This window comes from Choloepus didactylus, chromosome 6, assembly GCF_015220235.1.
Source record: "Choloepus didactylus isolate mChoDid1 chromosome 6, mChoDid1.pri, whole genome shotgun sequence".
Classification (NCBI taxonomy): domain Eukaryota; kingdom Metazoa; phylum Chordata; class Mammalia; order Pilosa; family Megalonychidae; genus Choloepus; species Choloepus didactylus.
In genome coordinates, this window is record NC_051312.1 from 130,775,361 (window position 1) to 130,797,119 (window position 21,759).

At 37.8% G+C, this 21,759-nt stretch overlaps 1 protein-coding gene across 1 annotated transcript in view; it reads left to right on the forward strand.

Moving 5' to 3' along the window:
• Window positions 1-1,451: 1,451 nt before the first annotated feature.
• The window catches only part of NXPE2 (neurexophilin and PC-esterase domain family member 2), a 31,168-nt gene continuing 10,860 nt past the window's right edge, over window positions 1,452-21,759 (forward strand). The window contains 1 exon segment of the mRNA XM_037840091.1: window positions 1,452-1,777. Within this exon segment, the coding sequence (XP_037696019.1) occupies window positions 1,526-1,777 (252 nt within the window). The 5' untranslated portion in view covers window positions 1,452-1,525.

A 21,759-nucleotide genomic window follows, 5' to 3' on the forward strand; every position in this document is an offset into this window, starting at 1 on the left:
TGACAGTGATGTCCACATCTGTAGACTTTGCTCTTTCGGATTTCTTCTAACTTTGTCACATATGCATATTGTGGTGGGATTTGGACCTGTGGTCGTTCCTCCTATGAGCTGAGATTTACTTTAAGTCATCTTGATGTATATAATGTTAAGAACACAGGAAAGGAATTTACAAAGAAAGCACTCCCAATATTGAGAGTAACCAGACAAATCAGTTCCCAATGGTTCAGGAACTGTGGACCGGAGCTTCTGCCTTCCCTCTTTCCAGTTTTCAGGTACGTCAGCTGTTCACTCTCACGTGGTTGCAGAACCAAGGAGTGAGCAAGGGAAGGGCACTTTCTATATAAATATGTAAGGTCTCAACCAAAGGAAAGCCTGTGATCAGATGTCCATTCTCTAAAATCAAACTTAGGTGCTCCTTCCTGGCTTCTTTATTCTGCCTCTGTGATGAGCAGGAGCAGAACATTGAACCGAGGTCTTCCCACTGGCACACTCTAGCCACAAATGGCAGTTCAGCTTTTGATCAATGAAGCTTATAGGGAAACTCTGACTCTGAAATAAACTCAAGCACCACTTCAGCCAAGGAGACTCTCTGGATGGCTGTCACTTGTCTGAGCGAACATGATGGAGAAGATATTCATCCACACGTAGCTACCTTCCAACTCCCACTCGCAGGCTTTAGTGGAGAAGTAGAGAGGGGACCACAAGGCAGTCATGGTTTACAAATGGAATGCTGCAACCCTTTAGAGGACAATACAATTAGATTTCTGGGCATTGCAAACATTTAAAAAATGGACTAAAATGATATAAATAGAAAATATCAGTGCATTTGCAGGGAGTAAGGGTGAGTATTGTTTTATGAGACTTTTAATGTGTGTGCATGTGTATGTGTGCACATGCTCACAGATGCATGACCAGAGTTGGGATTTAATATGATTTTTTTTTTTTTTACAATGAATCTGGGTCAGAAAGGTTTGAGAAACACTGCCATACTTTAGCTTTTTGCCACATGCTTTTAGGATTCTGGCTTCAAAAAACTAAAACTAAAATTCTAGCCACTCCATGAGGATCTTTTCTCAAGAATGAATACACCTTACCCTTTCTGGCAGTCTTTCTCACTATTTCAGTGTGAGGACATCAAAACCTGAGAAGTAAACAAACTGCAAAAAAAAAAACAAAAACCACCCCCCAAAACCAAAAACCAAATGGGAGGTCTGTAAGGGGTTTTTTGGAGGCAGATGAGACCAGAGAGGGAGGGCATCAGATAATGCATGTGCATGTGTGTGAATATATATGCATGTGCATCAGAGAGAGATTTAGAGACCAGGATTCGCTAGAGGGCACCAGAAAAAAAGTGTTCCTTAGGGTAAATATTTGCTAAAACTGCTGTGTCTGCTGGGTCTTAGACATGATGTTGTGACTCCAAACTGGAGAAACAGTCTGAGTGTCGGCAACCAGGAGTCCCTCCTCCAGTTCAGCTCCCTGCCTCAGGGAAGACTTCTATTTCTAATTTCTAATAGAACATATAATGGAACTTTCTGAAAACCCAGGAGATAGCAGCTCCGTTGAACATAATCCTGTCCTGGAAATTACTGAGCAGAAACCATTATGTACAGAGCAATGCCATGTTCCTTTGATTTTGTGTGTAATTATTTCTCCTGTCCTCTTTTATAGGATATTCACTTTGTTTCCAAACATAGCAGCTCGTAAGTTACTGCTGACGTTGGTGTTTGTATCAGTTTTCTGGATCATTTACTTGGCTCCGAAAGATCATGCAAAGGTAAGAATTGTTTTCTTTTTTCAGAGAAGGTCATAGTGAATTCATTTGAATGCTTACCTTTATCAAAGGAAGAAAAAAAACTAAAAGCATTTTCTCTTAGCTATAGGATGTGGATGAGAGATTTCTCTGGTCAGCACAAATCTCTTTGACAATACATATGTTATTATTGTGTTGTGTTTTTAGTGGCAGGTGGGTCTGTGGCCATCTCTGTAGTAATTGATACTGCTAACCATCCAGCTGCAAAATTCTTTCCTGCCTTGGTATCTGTGACTCCAGTCTAATTAAATCTCTGTTTCAGTCCTCTGCCTTCTTCTTTCCCTAGTTAAGTTGGTGTTCCTTTGATTTGCCCTCTCTGTAGTCTTTCTTAACTGATCTTGCTTCCAGTCTCTCTTCCTCCCAACCATTTAGTACAAAAGTCCTCTTTCAAAAATCCTGCTTTCATCATGCTCTTGTCATGATGAAAAGCTTTCACTGGCATTCACCAATGATGCACAAAGATCAAAATCCTTAGTTTAGCCATTCAAGGCCCTTCACAATTGGAACCCAACTTCTTTTAAAAGTGTTTCTCTCACCTTTGTTCAACACAAACCCCCAACTTCAAACAAGAAGCACCACAAGTCTAGGACATTCCAACAAATAATGTGAACTTGTAAATAATAGAGCTGTCTGGCCACAGATCAGAAGGTCTCTCTTATTGGATCTCTTTGTACATATCAGCATAAAGGATTTCTTCCTTTGATCTTCTCTTCCATGCTTGTACAGTTTAATTCATATCTCCATGTTCCTTCCACACTTACCAATATCAGTAGTCTTCAAAGTGAGGTCTGGGGATTCTGCACCAAAATACTCATATTTGCATGTGTGTGTGTGTGTGTCTGTGCATGTGCAAAATGCAGATTTACAGCCCTACTCTAGAGCTACTGAAAAAGGAATCTCTGAAACTGAACCTAAGATTATAAACATAAACAAGCTCCCCAGATGAATCTCATGCATGCTAAAATTTGAGAATCTCTGTCCTATGTACTCCCAGAGTTGAAAGCTCTTGAACCCCACTCTTTTGTTTAATATATATATATTTTTATTGAGATTGTTCAGATACCATACAACTATCCAAAGATCCAAAATGTACAGTCAATTGCCCATGGCACCACCATACAGCTGTGCCTCCATCAACACAATTATTTTTTTTTCAATTTTTAGAATATTTTCACTGCCCCAGAAAGGAAATTAAGACAAAAAAAAAAAAAGGAAACTCAAATCCTCCCATACCCCTAACCACGCCCCCCCCCCTCCATTATTGGTTCATAGTTTTGGTATAGTACATTTGTTACTGTTGATGAAAGAATGTTAAAATACTACTGACTGTAGCATATAGTTTGCAATAGGTATATATTTTTTCCCTATATGCCTCTCTATTATTAACTTCTAGTTATAGTGTCACATTTTTTCCATTTCATAAGAGAGATTTCTAATATTTGTATAGTTAATCACAGACATTGTCCACCATAAGATTCACTGTTTTATACATTCCCATCTTTTAACCTCCAGCTTTCCTTCTGGTGACATGCGTGACTCTGAGCTTACCCTTTCCACCACCTTCACACAACTTTTAGCACTGTTAGTTATTCTGATTACATGCTACCATCACCCATGTCCATTTCCAACTATTTAAGTTCACCCTAGTTGAACATTCTGCTCATAATAAGCAACTGCTCCCCATTCTTTAGCCTCCTCATTCTATATCCTGGTAACTTATATTTCATGTCTATGAGTTTACATATTATAATTAGTTCATATCAGTGAGACCCTGCAATATTTGCCTTTATTTGTCTGTCTGATTTCACTCAATGTAGTGCCCTCAAGTTTCTTCATCAACCCATTTCTTTTAAGATGGTTTTGTTCAAACACTATAGATTCCGTCCTAAGTAAACAATCGTTGTTTCCCCATATAGTCACATATTTATGTATTGAGCACCATCGCCACTCCCTATAGAAGGACGTTTCTTCCATAAAGATGGAGGAAGAGTCAAAGAAGGCAGAGAGGCAAAAGATAAAGGCAAGAGAAAGAGAGAAAAACAAACAAACAAACAAAAAAACTTGATAGCTAGAAGGTGACAAAAGGAAAGATAGCATTAACCTAAAGTAGAATAAAGAGTCAGACAACATCATCAATGCCAGGAGTCCCATACCCTTCCCCTATTCCCCACCCCCTCATATGCATTTAGCTTTAGTATATTGCTTTTGTTACATTAAAGGAAGCATAATACAATGTTTCTGTTAATTCTAGCCTCTAGTTTGCATTGATTGTATTTTCCCCCCAATCCCACTCTATTTTTAACACCTTGCAGTGTTGACATTCATTTGTTCTACCTCATGTAAAAACATATTTGTACCTTTTATTACAATCGTTGAGCACCCTAGGTTTCCCTGAGTTACACAGTTCCAGTCTTTATCATTAGTCTTTTGTTCTAGTGTCACACATGATCCAAGCCTTCCTCTTTCAACCATATTCACAGTCATCTTTGTTCAGTGTACTTACATTGCTGTGCTACTATCTCTGAAAACTGTTTTCCAAACCTCTCACTCCTGTCTTTTCCTTTCTGTCTGCAGTGCTTCCTTTAGTGTTTCCTGTAGAGCAGGAATTTTGTTCACAAACTCTGTCATTGTTTGTCAGAGAATATTTTAAGTTTTCCCTCATATCTGAAGGATAGTTTTGCTGGATATAGGATTCTTGGTTACTGGTTTTTCTCTTTCAGCATCTTAAATATATCACCCCACTTCCTTCTTGCCTCCATGGTTTCTATTGAGAAATCCACACATAGTCTTATCAAGATTCCTTTGTATGTGATAGATCACTTCTCTCTTGCTGCTTTCAGGATTCTCTCTTTATCTTTGATGTTTTATAATCCGATTATTAAGTGTCTTGGCGTAGGCCTATTCAGATCTATTCTGTTTGGAGTACGCTGCGCTTCTTGGATCCGTAATTTTATGTCTTTCATAAGCGATGGGAAATTTTCATTGATTATTTCCTCTATTATTGCTTCTGCCCCTTTTGCCTTCTCTTCTCCTTCTGGGACACCAATGACACATAAATTCTTGCTTTTCGTTTTGTCTTTAAGTTCCCAGAGACGTTGCTCATATTTTTCCATTCTTTTCTCTATCTGTTGTTTTGTGTATAGGCTTTCAGGTGTCTTGTTCTCCAGTTCCTGAGTGTTTTCTTCTGCCTCTTGAGATCTGCTGTTGTATGTTTCCATTGTGTCTTTCATCTCTTGTGCTGTGACTTTCATTTCCATAGATTCTGCCAGTTGGTTTTTTGAACTTTCAATTTCTACCTTATGTATGTCCTGTGTTTTCATTATATGGTTCAGCTCTTTCACCATGTCTTCCCTAAATTTTTTGAATTGACTTATTATTAGTTGTTTTAATTCCTGAATCACAGTTGAAGTGCAAGTTTGTTCCCCTGATCAGGCCATAACCTCATTTTTCTTAGTTTAGGTTGTAGTTTTCTGTTGTCTAGGCATGGTTTCCTTGGTTACCCCAATCAGGCCTCCCCAGACCAGAATGGTCTCAGGTCCCAGAAGGAAGAAATATTCAGTATCCAGTTTCCCTGAGGGTGTGTCTTAGAAAATTGGTACACCCTGTGAGGCCTCCAGTCACTGTGTTTTTCTGCCCAGCAGGTGGCGCCTGTTAGCCTATAATTCTTGACTGGTGTGAGGAGGTATGGCCGTGTTCCCCCAGGCTCTGGGTCTGGTTCTGAATGGAAACGGCCCCACCCCTTTCCTCCTAGAGAAGACAGACCCCTCAGGTGGAGGTCGTTAGCATTTCAATGGTCTCTCTCTGCCTGTGCTATACCCTTGTCCGGGTCACAGAACTGGGAACTGAAAATGGCTGAGGCTTTCTCCACTGAGCCAAAAAAGGAACAGAGAGTCCCCTTCAGAGCTAGTCTGAGGCGACCTTCCAGCTCTCCAAGGTCAGTCGTCACCCAAAGCCTCTGTCTGTTTTTTGGGGATGCGTACTTTGTAGTGAGCAGTTCACACTCATTAATTAAAACCCCAGTTGGAGCTCAGCTGAGCTATATTCACTTGCTGGGAGAGAGCTTCTCTCTGGCACCATGAGGCTTTGTAGCTCGGGCTGTGGGGGAGGGGTCTCCTGATTTGGATCTGCAGTTTTTATTTACAGATTTTATGCTGTGATCTTGGGCATTCCTCCCAATTCAGGTTGGTGTATGGTGAATGGATGGTCACGTTTGTCCCCCCGCAGTTATTCTGGATTGTTTACTAGTTGTTTCTGGTGTTTTTCAGTTGTTCCAGGGGGACTACTTAGCTTCCTCTCCTCTCTATGCCGCCATCTTAGATCTTCTTGAGCCCCACTCTTGATGTTATGTTTTTTATGGGATATCTCTACCTAAGTGTCCCATCATGTTAGAATGCAAAACAAAAATAAAAACCAAAACAAAAACCAAACCAAAAAAAAAAAAAAAGTGGACTGAATTTTATCATCTCCCTTATTACCCTCTGTTGATCAAAACAAAACAAAACAAACAAAATCAAATAGAAACAAGCCCCTGCTCTTTATCCTTTCTCTCCTCTCTTGGAAATTGTTGCCACATCCCATCTGTAAAAACCACTGAAGTTTTCTCCACAGGCAATCAGCCACCAAGTCTTATAAGAGCTAACCCCTGCATATTGCTTGCATCTGTTTTTCTCCATCCTCGTTGTCTTTCTTTGGTCCAGTCCTTTGTCATTTCTCATCTAAAGGTTTGAAATAGTCCTCTAATTAATTTCTCTGCTGTAGTCTCAGCCTGCTCAGAAATATCTTTGTGTTCAAGAATCCAAAGTTATATTTCTAAGATGAAAATTTGAATATGTTATTCTATTTTCAGTGGCCCCCCAATGAAGCATGGTACAGCCCAAATTCCTTGGCACAATGTTTCTGTCATGCTCATTTAATTAAAAGGAACACAAACCTACTAAGCTAGCCCAAGAAAACGAGACTGGTTATGGTAACAGTACATGTAGAATCTCCTGCAAAGTCTAAGAATAGGAGGCATAACAGGTTGTCACTAAGTGGTGGTTGTAGACAAGTTAACTTTAAGGATCTCAGCAGCAGGAGTTTATAGATCTTTAGTACTTCAACTACCATTTAGAAAAGAGAAGGAAAAAAAACACAAATGAACCTTGATAGAATCAATCATTGTTTATTAGCAGAGTAGGTTATCACCGTCGTCTTGTAACATGATATGCAGCTAGCATTTGGAGGCTTGCTGCTCCTGGATGTTAAATGGATGGTAGTACTTAAATTCAGTGGGCATCCTCCTATTGTCTCACATCTTTTGTACTGATATGAGTTTCTTGCTCAACAAATCCACCTGTGCAAGTATCTGCTAGTAGGGGATTTTCCCGGGAGGGGCTACATGCCTACAGCAGTTCATTTCTGCTTGGTGCCTGGAAAATGACTTGAAATGGATCAATTTTTTTTCTTTTGACACTACAAGTCTTACAAGATCTTAAAAGATAGCTGTTAGCTTTGTTCCTGTTGTGGGTGATGGGGTGGAGGGGGAGTGTGGTGACTTATAAGACATTAGCTGAGGGCTTCAGTGGATCATGTCATTTCCTGAACATGGATTAAAATGTCTATCCAACTGCCTTTTCTGCTGGGATTACCATATTTACAAGACTTCTGCTGCTTTAGCATCAACCCAGCTTGACCGAGTCTAGAATCTTACATCCCTGCTCTAGCCCCCAGTGGAGTTCAGAACACTTAGGTAGAGTAATGAGCATTTCTTACCTATTAGGCCTTTGCATATCACTTCTGGGTCCATGCTTACTCGAGGCCAAATGTTGGAATAGCCATCCTAATGGGAGAGATTATCATGTTGTTCCAAAATTGAGGTTCAATGGCACATAGAAGTTCAAGATCCTGGATATTCATTGCTTCTCCAGAATTTTTCCATTCCAATTAACAAGATCCCAGTCTTTGCCAATCAGGGAATTAACTTTAACCCTGAAGACACAGTGTGGTTGAGAATTTGATCTAATCTTCAATTTGGCAATGTGCATAATTAGTTTATAGACCTGGTATTCAGCTGTCACAGAGGATCAGCTACAAGTAGAAAGATCCTTCCTTCTATAAGTTTATGCTACGCACTGTGTTTCCTCAGCTGCTTCCAACTTCTCTCTCTTCAAACCTCCAACACCTCTTCCCCCATCCTCACTCTCAGCTGATGCTCTTGCTCCCATTTCCCTGACAATATTGAATCAATCAGAAGAGAACTTTCACAAATTCCCACCATCATATCTACCCACATACTGGCACATATGCTGTCTTCGTTTTGTTATCATAAATTCACTGATCCCATCTGAAAGCAATCCCTTGCTTGTACATACAATTGCATCCCTTAAAACCTCTGTACTCAGTGGCTCCAGGTTCCATCCCATGCTCAACAGAATAATTTTTTTCTTTCCGTAGGAATACTCCCATCAGCAAAACATGCTGTTATTTCTCCTGTCTTATAAAATCTTATTTTGACTTCATTTCTACCCACCACCTACTGCCCCTTTTGCAGTATGTTGCCTTCAATTTATCTCCTTTCGTTCTTTCTCACACCCATTTGGATCTGGATTTTGCCATCTACATCCAGTGAAACTGCTCTTGTCTGTCCCGGCCCGCGGGACGTTCAACGGAGGCTCCGAGTCCTGTGAGGGAGGAATGGTATGGGACAAGAGACACGAAGAATGACAGCAAGACAGGTTTCTGATCAAGCTGCAAAACTTTATTGAAGAGGCAGGGTATATATGCTCTAAGGTAGAGGGAGTGGCTAGTAAAAATGGGTGGTGATCTAGGATTGGCTGCTGCTGTTGCTAGGGTGGAAGGCAGATGCAGGGGATTGGCGGTTGCTGTTGCTGGGGTGGATGGCCAATAGGCGGCTACCGTTTAGGCGCGAACTAGCTACTGCTTAGGTGGGAACTACTGTTACTTCCTAGAAGAAGGCTAATTATAGCTTAGGCTGTTCTTGCATCAGCCCTGGCGGCCATGTTGCATATCTCCGGCATCACTGAGGGTGGATTTTATACATGCTACCTTAATCGTCCCCAACACTTGTCGAAGTCACCAGTGACCTCCATGTTGCTGAATCCTATAGTCGATTCTCTGTTCTCATCTATCTGATTCAGTTAATCACTTGCTCTTCTTTGATACATATTCTTCATCTGACTTCTACAATACCATGCTCTTTTTGTTCTCTTCCTATCTCACTGGTAACACATTCTCAAATTCCTTTACTGGTTCTGCTTCTTCTCAACATGTTGATTGTTGGAGTTCCCCAGGGCCCAGTCCTTTATCCTCTTCTCTTCAATGTCTTCACTCAGTCCTTTGGTAATTTCATCCAGTCTCATGACTATTTTCAATCTATATGCCTCAAACACCCACATTTTACCTCCAGTCCAGATCTTTGTATCAAATTCAGTCTCACACAGGTAATTTCTAACACATCAGCACTGGATTTCTAAAAGATATTTCAAACATAATGAACCCAAAATTGAATTTTTGAAATTCTTCCCAGACCCACTCCATCATAGTCATCCCTTTCTCATTTGATGGAGACTCTATTTTTCCTTTTGCTCAGACCAAAAACTTTACAGTCATTTGCAACTCCACTTTTTTTCTCACACAGCACATCCAAATCCACCTTTTGATTTTATCTTCAAAGTAGATGCACAATCTGATCTCATCTCCACTGCTGTAACCCTGTGCTGCCATTGTCCTTTGCCTGGATAATTGCAATAGCCTCCTAACTAGTCTCCTGCATCTATTCTTGCCTCTGCCTTCCTTTTATTTTCAGCACAGCAGCCAAAAAAAACATCAGTCAGGTCATGTCATTACTCTTCTCAAAGCCTAGCAATGGCTCATCATTTACTCAGAGTAAAATCCAAAGTCCTTGCAATGGCCTACTAGACTCTACATTATCCATTGCTTGGTGGCATATACCCACAGAGATTTATTCTTTCAAAGTTCTGGAGGCCAGCAGTCTGAAAACAGTTTCACTGGGCCAAAACCAAGGTGTTGGCAGGGCCACACTCCCTCTGGAGGTCTAGGGGAGAATCTGTTCCTTGCTTCTTCCAGCTTCTGGTAGCTGCCAGCATTCCTTGGCTTGTGGCCACATCATTCCAATCTTCAAGGCCAACATCTTTAAACCTCTCTCTGCTCTGTCTTCATATCATCTCCTCTGCCTCCCTCTTATATCTTATAAGGATACATCTGATTGCATTTAGGACCTACCCACATAATCTAGGATACTTTCCCCATCTCAAGATCCTAAACTTAATGACATCTTTAAAGACTCTTTTTCCAAATAATGTAGCATTCATCAGTGCCAGGGATCAGGATATGGATATCTTTGGAGGAGCCTTTTTTTTTTTTCTTACCACACTACTTTACTCTTTGCTCACTTGCCCCAGTCATGCTGTCTCTTTACTCCTCTCTCAGGACTCTTGCACTGGATGTTCCCTGTGCCTGCCCTTCTTTCAAGTGTGCACATAGATAAACCCTTATCTCCTTTAAGTCTTTGCTCAAATGTATATAATTTTAATTGAATACTGGAAACTACCCCGCCTCCTCACTTGACATCCCTCTTCCCTGTTCAATTTCTTTTTTACATAAGTACTTTTCACTTTTTAAAATTCTATATCAATTATTGATTATTTATTATGATTATCTATTGTTTTTTATCCTCACCTACTATTAGGTAACATCGACGAGGGCAAGGATTTTTGGAAAATAGTTTGGCAGTTTCTTATAAAGCTAGATATAGTATTACCATGCATTTCAGCAATTGTGCTTCTACATATTTACCCAAGTGAGATGAAAACTTACGTCCACACAAAAAGCTGCATGCAAATATTTACAGCAGCTCTATTGATGTTTACCAAAAGCTGGAAACAATCTACATGTACTTCAATAGGTGAATAGGAAAAACAAGCTCTGGTATATGCATATAATGGAATATTATTCAGTGATAAAAAGAAATGAGGTATCAAGCCATAGAATAACATGGGAGAACTTTTAAATGTATATTGCTAACTGAAGGAAGCCAGTCTGAAAAGGCTATATGCTGTATAATTCAACTATACGACATTATGAAAAAGGCAAAACTATGGCAATGGTAGAAAGATCAGTGATTGACAGGAGTTTTGAGAAAGGGAGAAGAGGGATGAATAGATGAACTTCAGAGAACTTTTAGAAGGTGAAATTATTCTGTATTAAACTTTTATTGTAGATACATGTTATTATGCATTTGCAAAAACCCGTAGAATTGTACAACACAGAAAACATGAACCTTAATGTAAACTAAGGTCTATAGGTAATAATAATGTATGAATATTGGTTCATTAATTGTAATAAACATACCACACTAATGCAAGATGTTAATAAAGGGAAGTTGTGTGTGGATGTGGGTGTTGGGTGTTGGGTGTTTTTTTGGCACTCTGAGTATTACCTGCTAAGTTATTCTGTAACTCTAAAATTGTACTTAAAAATAAAGCCTATTAAAGGTTTTAAAAACACACAAAAGAAGGTAAGGAAGGAGGAAAAGAAGGATTAAAAACAGAGAAAACAATATGCTAAATCAAAGCATATCAATCATTACATTAAATTGGGTCTAAAATATCAATTAAAAGACAGCAAGTGTCAGAGTGGATTAAAAAACATAAACTAACTCTATGCTCTCTATAATTAACCAATTTTAAATACAAAGATATAGTTTCAAAAACATCAATAAAAATATATAAATGAAAGGAGAAAAGGACAAATTCAAAATTATAACTGGAAATGTCAACAATACTCTTAGCAATAGAACAAGCAGACAGAAAGTCAAAAAATATATAAAAGAATTAAGAAAACAATCAATCAATTATACCTGATCGAACACATCACCCAACATCAGCAGAATAAGCATTCTTTTCAAGTGTACAAGAAATTAGCAAGATAGAACATATCCTGGGTCATAAAACAAACCTAAACAAATTTGAAAGAATTAAAATTATTCAAAGTATGTTCTCTGACCATAATGAAATTACACTAGAAATCAGTAACAGAAAGATAACTAGCAAATCTCACCAAACACCTGGAAATTAAACAACACACTTTTTCATACTCCATTAGTCAAGAGGAAGATTCAAGGGCTATTAGAAACATTTTGAACTGAAGGAAAAGGACAATTCAACTTATTAATAGCTTATTAATATCTATTGTATGAAGTTAAAGCAGTATTTAGAATGGAATTTAAAGGATTAAATTTATGTAACAGAAAAGATGACAGGTATTAAATCAACAATTTAATCTTCCACTTAAAAAAACTAGAAAAAGAAAGAAGGAAGGGAACAAAGGTTAGAGTAGCAATGATTAAAATTAGAAACAGAAATACAACAGAGAAAATGAATAGAACCAAAAGCTAGTTCTTTAAAATGATCAATAAAATTAATAAAGTTTTGACCAGACAGATGAAGAAAAAAAAAGAGACGACACAAATAGCCCAAATCAGGAATGAAAGAAGGGATATCACTACAGAACCCACAGACATTAAGGGATAATAAGGGAACTCTGCAAACAACTCTATGTACATAAAGAAGGCTTAGATGAAATGGACAAATTCCTTGAAAGCCACAAACTACAAAACTCTCCAAAGAGTAAGTAGTAATCCAAATAGTTCTAAATCATTTAAATAAATAATGAACTCATAGTTAAAACCCTTCTGAAAAAGAAATCTCCAGGCCCAGATGGTTTCAAGGGAAAATTTTATCAAACATGTAAAGAAGAAATAATACCAATTTTACAGACTGTCTTCTGGAGAATAAAAGAGGAAAGAAAGCTTCCCGAATAATTTTATGAGGCCAGCATTACCTTGGTAATAAAACCAAACAAAGACTGTATAGATAAATAAAATATCAGATAAATAACCCTTATGAACATAGGTACAAAAGTCCTCAACAAAAGCAAATCAAATACAGCAATATATAAAAAGAATAAAATATCATGACTAAGTGGGCTTTATCCCAGGAATGCAAGTCTGGTTCAGTATTTAAAAGTCAATCAATGTAATCCACTATATCAACAGGTAAAAGAAGAAAAAAATACTTGATCACTGTGCCAGTTTGAATGTATTATGTCCCCCCAAACACCATTATCTTTGATGTAATCTTGTGTGGGCAGACTATCAGTGTTAATTAGATTGTAATTCTTTGAGTGTTTCCATGGAGATGCGCCCCACCCAACTGTGGGTGATGACTCTGGATAATTGACATGGAGGTGTTGGCCTGCCCATTGGATGGGTCTGAATTAAATTACTGGAGCACTATATAAGATCAGACAGAAGGAGCGAGCTTGCTACAGCCAAGAGGGACACTTTGAAGAAAGCACAGGAGCTGCAGATGACAGACTGTTTGATGACAGCCATTGAAAGCAGACTATTGCTCCAGAGAAGCTGAGAGAGGACAAATATCCCAAGTGAAACTAAGAGTGACATTTTTGAGGAACTGCAGCCTAGAGAGGAATGTCCTGGGAGAAAGCCATTTTGAAACCAGAACTTTGGAGCAGATGCCCTCCAGGTGCCTTCCCAGCTGACAGAGGTTTTCTGGACACCATCGGCCATCCTCCAGTGAAGGTACCCGATTGCTGATGTGTTACCTTGGACACTTTATGGCCTTAAGACTGTAACTGTGTAACAAAATAACCCCCCTTTTATAAAAGCCAGTCCATCTCTTGTGCTTTGCATTCTGGCAGCATTAGCAAACTAGAACAATCATATAAATTGATACAGAAAAAATATTTGACAAAATTCAACATTCATTCATGACAAAAACTTTCAGCAAGCTAGGAATAAAAGAATTTTCTTATTATATTAAAAGACAGCCACAGAAAATGTATAGCTAACAACATACTTAATGGTAAAACATTAGATGCTTTTTCCCTGATCAGGAATATGACAAAAATGTCCACTCTAACCATTCCTATTCAACATTGTAGTGGAAGTCCTAGTTCGTGTGGTAAGGCAAGAAAAAAGAAATGTAGGGCACCCAGATTGAAAATGAAGAGATAAAACTGTTTCTGCTTGCAGGTTCCATGGTTGTCTACATAGACAATCCCAATGAACCTTCACAAGTGCTCCTAGAACTAATAAGTCAGTTTATTAAGGCCATACATAGGCAATAAGGTCAACAAACAAACCAATTATGCTTCTAAATATTGTATATCTGGTAATGAAAAATCAAAATTTATTGGAATCTATAATCTGAAAATCACACAATGCTGAAGAAAATAATAATAGACCTACATAAGTGGAGAGCTATATCATGATCATGGATTGGAAGACTTAATATAGTTAATTTAATTGTCTCCAAATTAATACATAGATCTAAAACAATTTGAATCAAAATCTACATGGGAATTTTTGTTGATCTAGATAAGCTGATTCTAAAATTTATGTGGAAAAGTAAAGGAACTAAATTAGGCAAAACAATTTGAAATAGAAGAACAAAGTTGGAGGTCATACTACAAAATTTCAAGGAGCTACAAGACAGTGTGGCATTAGTGAAGAGATAGACAAATAGATGACTAGACAGATTAGAGAGTTCAGAAATGCAGCCACACCGATATGACCAATAGATTTTTGACAAATGCAGAAAGGCAATTCAATGAAAAAGTGGTAGTCTTTACAAGAAATGGTTGGAACAATTAGTATCCATATGCAAAAAAAAAGGAACATCAACCTAAACCTCACAACTTATATAAAAATTCACTCAAATGAACCAAAGATTTAAATATAAAATATAATACTATACAAGTTTTAGAAGAAAACAGAATATCTTTTGATCTGGGGTTAGTCAAAGTGTTCTTAAATATAACATTAAAGCACAATCCATAAAATAAAAGATTGCTAAATTGAACTTCATCAAAATTTGAAACTTTTGCTATGTGAAACTGTTAAGTGAATGAAAAGACATGCTACAGACTAGGAGAAAATATTTGTGAGTCCTGTACCCAACAAAGCACTTGTTTTCAGATTATATAAAGAACCCCCAAAATTCAACATTAAGATAGCAAACAACACAATAAAGCAATGAACAAATTTTGAAGAAATCCAACATCTAAGGGGATATATGGAAGTCAAATAAGCAAATGAAAAAGATGATCAATATCATTTACTATTAGGAAATATAAATTAAAACTATGATGAGATATCCCTATACACCTATTAGAATCGCAAAAAAACAAAACGTTGTTTACAATGACGACAACAAAAACACTGCCTGATAATACCAACATCTGGTGAGCACATGGAGCGACTGGAACTTGCATTGCTGGTGAGAATGCCACACGATATTTCAGTTTCCTATACACTGATATATGCATTTTCCTATATACCTACTATCCACTAGCAATTCCCACTCCTAGGTATTCACTGTAGAACAGGGTCTCTCAACCACAGTCTTGTTGACATTTGGGATTGATAAATCTTTGGAATGTGAGACTGTCCTGTTCATTTGGCCTCTAATCAGATGCCAGTGGCACCCCTCCCCCATTTGCGACAATCAAAAATGTCTCCACATATAGTCAAATTCTCCTGTGGGTCAAACTCCACCCTGGTTGAGAATCATTGCCATAGAGAAAAAACATAGATTCACACAAAACCTGTACCTGAATGTTTATAGCAGCTCTATTCATAATTGCCCCAAATTGGATTAAATCCAAATGTCCTTTAAAGAGTAAATGAATAAACAAACTGTGGTATATCTGTGCAATGGAATACTGCTCAGCAATAAAAAGAAGCAAACTATTGATGTACAACAGCATGGACCAATCTCTAAGGCGTTATGCTGAGGAAAACAAGTCAGTCTCAAAAGGTAACATTCTGTGTGATTATATTTATATGACATTCTGGAAAAGGCAAAGCTATAGCTCTGCAGAATAGATCTGTGGTTGTCAGGGGTCAGGAGAGGAAGGAGGGTTTAATTATAAAGGGGCAGTTTATGGAAGTGATGCTCTGTAGCCTGATTGTGGTGATGCTCACATGAGTAATCTATACGTGTTTTAAAATTCGTAAAACGGCATGCCAAATGAAGTCAAGTGTACTAGTATTTTAATTATGATAAAATTAAACATAGCATATATCTGTATTATGGATTGAATCATGTCCCCCACAAAGATGTTCCAGGCCTAACCCTGATCTGTGGCTGTGAACCCATTTGAAAATAGGAACTTTGAAGACGCTATTAGTTCAAGTGAGGCAAAAGTGAATCAGGATGGGTCTTAATTCAGTATTGCCGGGGTCCTTATAAGCTAGGAGATTTGGGCACAGTTAGGAGTAGGAGACAGGAGGAGACAGACAATCATGTGACAGAGATAGAGAATGAGTTAAGGATTGCTGGCAAGTCACCAGCAGAATGGTAGCCTTCAGAGAAAGCATGATGCTGCCGACACCTTGATTTTGACCTTCTATCCTCCCAAACTCTGACGATTAAAATTCTTTTGTTTATGCTGATCAAGTTTGTGGTATTTGGTATAGTAGCCTGGACAAACTAAGACAGTATCCCAGGCATTCCCACACCAGGCCTGCCTTGCCAAAACTTGTGAAAATGGGAAGATTGGAGATGTGACGAGGGTGTAGAAGCTCTACTTGATTACTCAACATCATCCTTTCCATTACTCTTGCTTCTGACACTTCCTTTGTTATCCCAATGTCTTGTGCAAAATCCCAAGGACTGCTTGAAATGAAAAGAGAATGCATTTGTAACTCAACTTCTGAAGAGATGGTAGTTAGAGGTAATTATCTGAGGCAGCCAGAGTTTAACATTTATCCATGTTCGATTCCCTGTACTCCTCAGATCTAGTCACATTCAATCTGGAATGATTTACTAGAACGATGGAGGCAATACATGTAAATATTTAATTTGCTATTAAACAGCAGTAGTTCTCATATTGGATTAAAATAAAAAAGCAGATCCAGTGATTTGCTGCTTATAAGGGACACAATCTAAAACTAAGTAGGTTTATTCTATTATTCTCTTTCAATAGACATTTATTGAACGTTCACATGTAAAGAACACTACTATAATGATAAGGAAATAGAGTCTTATTTAATCTGTACTCCCAAAGCTAGTAAATAGTGATACCAAAAATCAATACTTAGTGCTCTTTTTACTGTCACAAGCAAAAACCATGTTTCGTAGGAGTATCTGAAGTCTCAGTAAACTGTCTGAGTTGTAAGTCCTTGACAATCTCACTCTCAGGGCCGACAGAGAATGTCCACAACTCCTTAATTTCAGAGTTTGTGCACCCAGTCATTCAGTTGTACCCAGTGTTAGAAATAAATCCTAAAAGCAAGAATTCTGAAAAACTCAAGACTAAAATATTTTTTAACCCTGGGTAATCAGATGAAAAACTCAGTTCTTAAAGTTTTATGACAAGAAATAATGTTACAGATCTTCAAAATTTTCCAGGATGTCTTTAACATTCATTAGCCTAGACTCTTTAATTTGATTACTACAATCTTTATAACATGAGAACTTTATGATATTTATCATTATCAAGGGATCAGAAGCAGGATTGCTTAGTTACAATCAATGAAGAACTCTGTCAGAAATAAGGCAAGCAAGATGCCTGATTCTCCTTATCAGTTTGTTCTTCAGAGGTTTCTCCAAGCCCCTTAAAATTGGTTAGCTTTATTTTTTTGTTAAATTTTATTATGATTTTGTTTGTGTGTTATGTAACATAAAATTTGCTATTTTAAACATTTTAATTGTACAATGCAGTGGCATTAATTACATTCATAATATTATTGTGCAACCATCACTGTTATCCATCACCAAAGCTTTTTATCACCTCAAACAGAAACCCTGTATTCATTCTCCCTTCTTGCTAAACCCTGGTAACCTCTAATCTACTTTCTATCTCTATGAGTTTTCCTATTCTAGATATTTCATATAAAGTGGAATCATACAATACTTGTCTTTTTATTTCTTACCTGATTCATTCATGTTATAGCACATCAGAACTTCATTCCTTTTTGTGGCATCATAATATTCCATTATATGATTTGATTGTTTCCCACTTTAGGCTATTGTGAATAATGCTGCTATGAACTTTGGCATATAGGTTCCTGCTTTCATTTGGGGGGGCGGTATACACCGCAGAGTGAATTTGCTGGGTCATATGATAATTATATGTTTAACTTTTGAGGAATTGTCAAATTGTTTTCCATGGCAGCTGTACTATTTTACATTCCCACTAGCAATGCACAATTGTTTCAATTTCTCCACATCCTTGCCAACCTTTAATATTTTGTTTTTAAAATAACAGTCATCCTAGTGATTGTGAAGTGGTACCAGATTGTGGTTTGATTTGCATTTCCCTAATGACTAATGATGTTGAGCATTTTTACAAATATTTATTTACCATTTGTATATCTTCTTTGGAGAAATGTCTATTCAGGTCTTTGCTCAGTTTATTTTTAATTCAGTTTTATTGAGATATATTCACATACCATACAGTCATCCATGGCGTACAATCAACTATTCACAGTACCATCATATAGCTGTGCATTCATTACCCCAATCTATTTTTGAACATTTTCCTTACACCAGAAAGAATCAGAATCAGAATAAAAATAAAAATAAAAAAAGAACCCTCAAATCACCCCCCCCATCCCACCCTATTTTTCATTTAGGCTTTGTCTCCATTTTTCTACTCATCCATCCATACACTGGATAAAGGGAGTGCAATTCACAAGGTTTTCACAGTCACACTGTCACCCTTTGTAACCTACATTGTTATACAGTCATCTTCGAGTCAAGGCTACTGGATTGGAGTTTGGTAGTTTCAGGTATTTACTTCTAGCTATTCCAATATATTAAAACCTAAAAAGTGTTACCTATATAGTGCATAAGAATGTCCACCAGAGTGACCTCTCAACTCCATTTGAAATCTCTCAGCCACTGAAGCTTTATTTCATTTCATTTTGCATCCCCCTCTTGGTCAAGAAGATGTTCTCAATCCCATGATGCTGGGTCCAGATTCATCCCCAGGAGTCATATCCTGCGTTGCCAGGGAGATTTACACCCCTGGGAGTCACGTCCCATGTAGGGGGGAGGGCAGTGAGATCACCTGCCGAGGTGGCTTAGTTAGAGAGAGAGGGCCACATCTGCTTTGCTTGGTTTTTAATTGGGTTGTTAGTCTCTTTGTTGTTGAGTTACACGAGTCTTTATATATGCTGGATATTAAACCTTTATCAGATATGTGATTTGTAATTATTTTCTCCTGTTCTGTATGTCATCTTTTTGCCTTTTGTTCTAGTTTGCTAATGCTGCCAGAATGCAAAACACCAGAGATGGACTGGCTTTTATAAAAGGGGGGTTATTTGGTTTACACAGTTACAGTCTTAAGGCCATAAAGTGTCCAAGGTAACACATTAGCAATCGGGTACCTTCACTGGAGGATGGCCAATGGTGTCTGGAAAACCTCTGTTAGCTGGGAAGACAAATTGGCTGGCATCTGCTCCAGAGTTCTGGTTTAAAAATGGCTTTCTCCCAGAACGTTTCTCTCTAGGCTTCAGCTTCTCTCCAAAATGTCACTCTCAGTTGCTCTTGGGGCATTTGTCCTCTCTTAGCTCCTCCAGAGCAGAAGTCTGCTTTCAAAGGCCATCTCCAAAATGTCTCTGTAAACTGCAGTTCCTTTCTCAGCTTCTGTGCATTCTTCAAAGTGTCCCTCTTGGCTGTAGCAAGCTTTCTCCTTCTGTCTGAGCTTATATAGCGCTCCAGTAAACTAATCAAGGCCCATGCTGAATGGACGAGGCCACACCTCCATGGAAATTATCCAATCAGAGTTATCATCCACAGTTAGTTGGGGTGCATTTCCATGGAAACAACCTAATCCAAACGTTCCAACTTAATCCCGACTAATATGTCTGCCCCTACAAGATTGCATCACAGAACATGGCATTTTGGGGGACATAATACATTCAAACCAGCACGCCTTCCTAATAATGTCCTTTGCTGCAAAAAGTTTTTAATTTTGATGAAGTCCAATTTATCTATATTTTTCTTTTGTTGCTCAGGCTTTTGTTGTTGTATCTAAGAATTCATTGCCAAATTCATGATCTTGAAATTTTCCCCATTTTCTTCTAGTAACTTTATTGCTTGATCTCTTATATTTAGGTCATTGATCCACTTTGAGTTCATTTTTGTATATAGTATGAGGTAGGAGTCCAACTTCTGCATGTAGAAATCCAGTTCTCCTAGCACTGTTTGTTGTGGAAACTAATCTTTCCCCATTGAATGAAATTGGTACCTTTGCCAAGAATCAGTTGGCCATGGATGTATGGGCTTATTTCTGGACTCTCAATGGAATTCCATTGATCTATATATGCCTATCCTTATGTCAGTATCACACTATTTTGATTACTGTAGCTTTGTAGTAAGTTTGAAATTAGGAAGTGTGAGTCCTTCAACTTTGTTCTTGTTTTTCAAGATTGGTTTGGCTATTCATGGCTGCGTGTAATTCCATATTAATTTGAGGACCAGCTTTTCCATTTATACAAAGAAGTCTGTTGGGACTTTGATAGATTGAGTTGAATCCATAGATTGCTTTGGGGAGTTAACAACATTAAGTCTTCCATCTTAACAATGTTAAGTCTTCCAATCCTGAACACAGGATGTCTTTCCATTTAGTTAGGTCTTCTTTAATTTCCCTCAGTAATGTTTGGTAGCTTTCGAAGTACAAGTCTTTCATCTCCTTGGTTAAATTTATTCCTAGGTATTTTATTTTTTTAGATGCTATTGTAAATGGAATTATTTTCTTAATTTCCTTTTGGGCTTGTTAATTGCTGATGTGTAGAAATACAATTGAGTTTTTAGTAGTAATCTTGTAGTCCCACATCCTTGATGAATTTATTAGTGCTAGCGGCTTTCTTGTGGATTTGTTGGGGATATACATAGGATATGTCATTTGAGAATGGAGATCATTTTTCTCCTCCCTTTCTTTTTGGATGGCTTTTATCTCTTTTTCTTGCCTAATTGCTCTGGCTAGCACTTCCAGTACAATGTTGAATAGTAGTGGTTAAAGCAGACAACCTTGTCTTGTTCCTGATCTTAGAAGAAAGCTTGCAGTCTTTCACCACTGAGTATGATGTTAGCATTGGGTTTTTCATAAATGCCCTTTATCATGTTGAGAAAATTCCCTTCTATCCCTAGTTGGTTGTGTGTTTTTATCATGAAGGGTGTTGGGTTTTGTCAAATGCCTTTTTTGCATCAATTGAAATGATCACTTTATTTTTCCTTCATTCTGTTAATCTGGTGTGTTACATTGATTGATTCTCTTATGTTAAACCAGTCTTGCATTCCTCGGATAAATCCCACTTGGTCATGGAATATGATTCTATTGGATTCAGTTTGTTAGTATTTTGTTGAGGATTTTTGCACCTATATTCATAAAGGGTATTGGTCTGTAATTTTCTTTTCTTCTGATGTCCTTGTCTGGTTTTGGTATCAGTGTATGTTGGCCTCATAAAGTAAGTTAGGAAGTGTTCCTTCCTCTTCCTTTTTTTTGTTTTTTTTTTTTTTTGTTTTTTTTTTTTGGATGTGTTTGAGAAGTATTGGTATTAATTCTTCTTTAAATGTTTGGTAAAATCCATAGGTGAAGCCACCTGGTCCTGTGGAGAGTTTTTGATTACTGTTTCAATCTCTTTACTTGTTATAGGTCTGTTGAAATTTTTCTATTTTATCTTTTATCAGTTTAGGTAATTTTTGTGTTTCTAGGAATTTTTCCACATCACTATCCCCACAGCCATGGCATAGCTGAGGAATGGGTGACAGGCACTGGTTTGCACGTGTGCTCACTTACAAAAGATCAGCAGCCTCTCCTTCCATCAAGCACTCCTCTTGTTGTTATGAGTGGGTGATGAGGTTCCAGATTTACAAAATAGTTTATTCTGATCA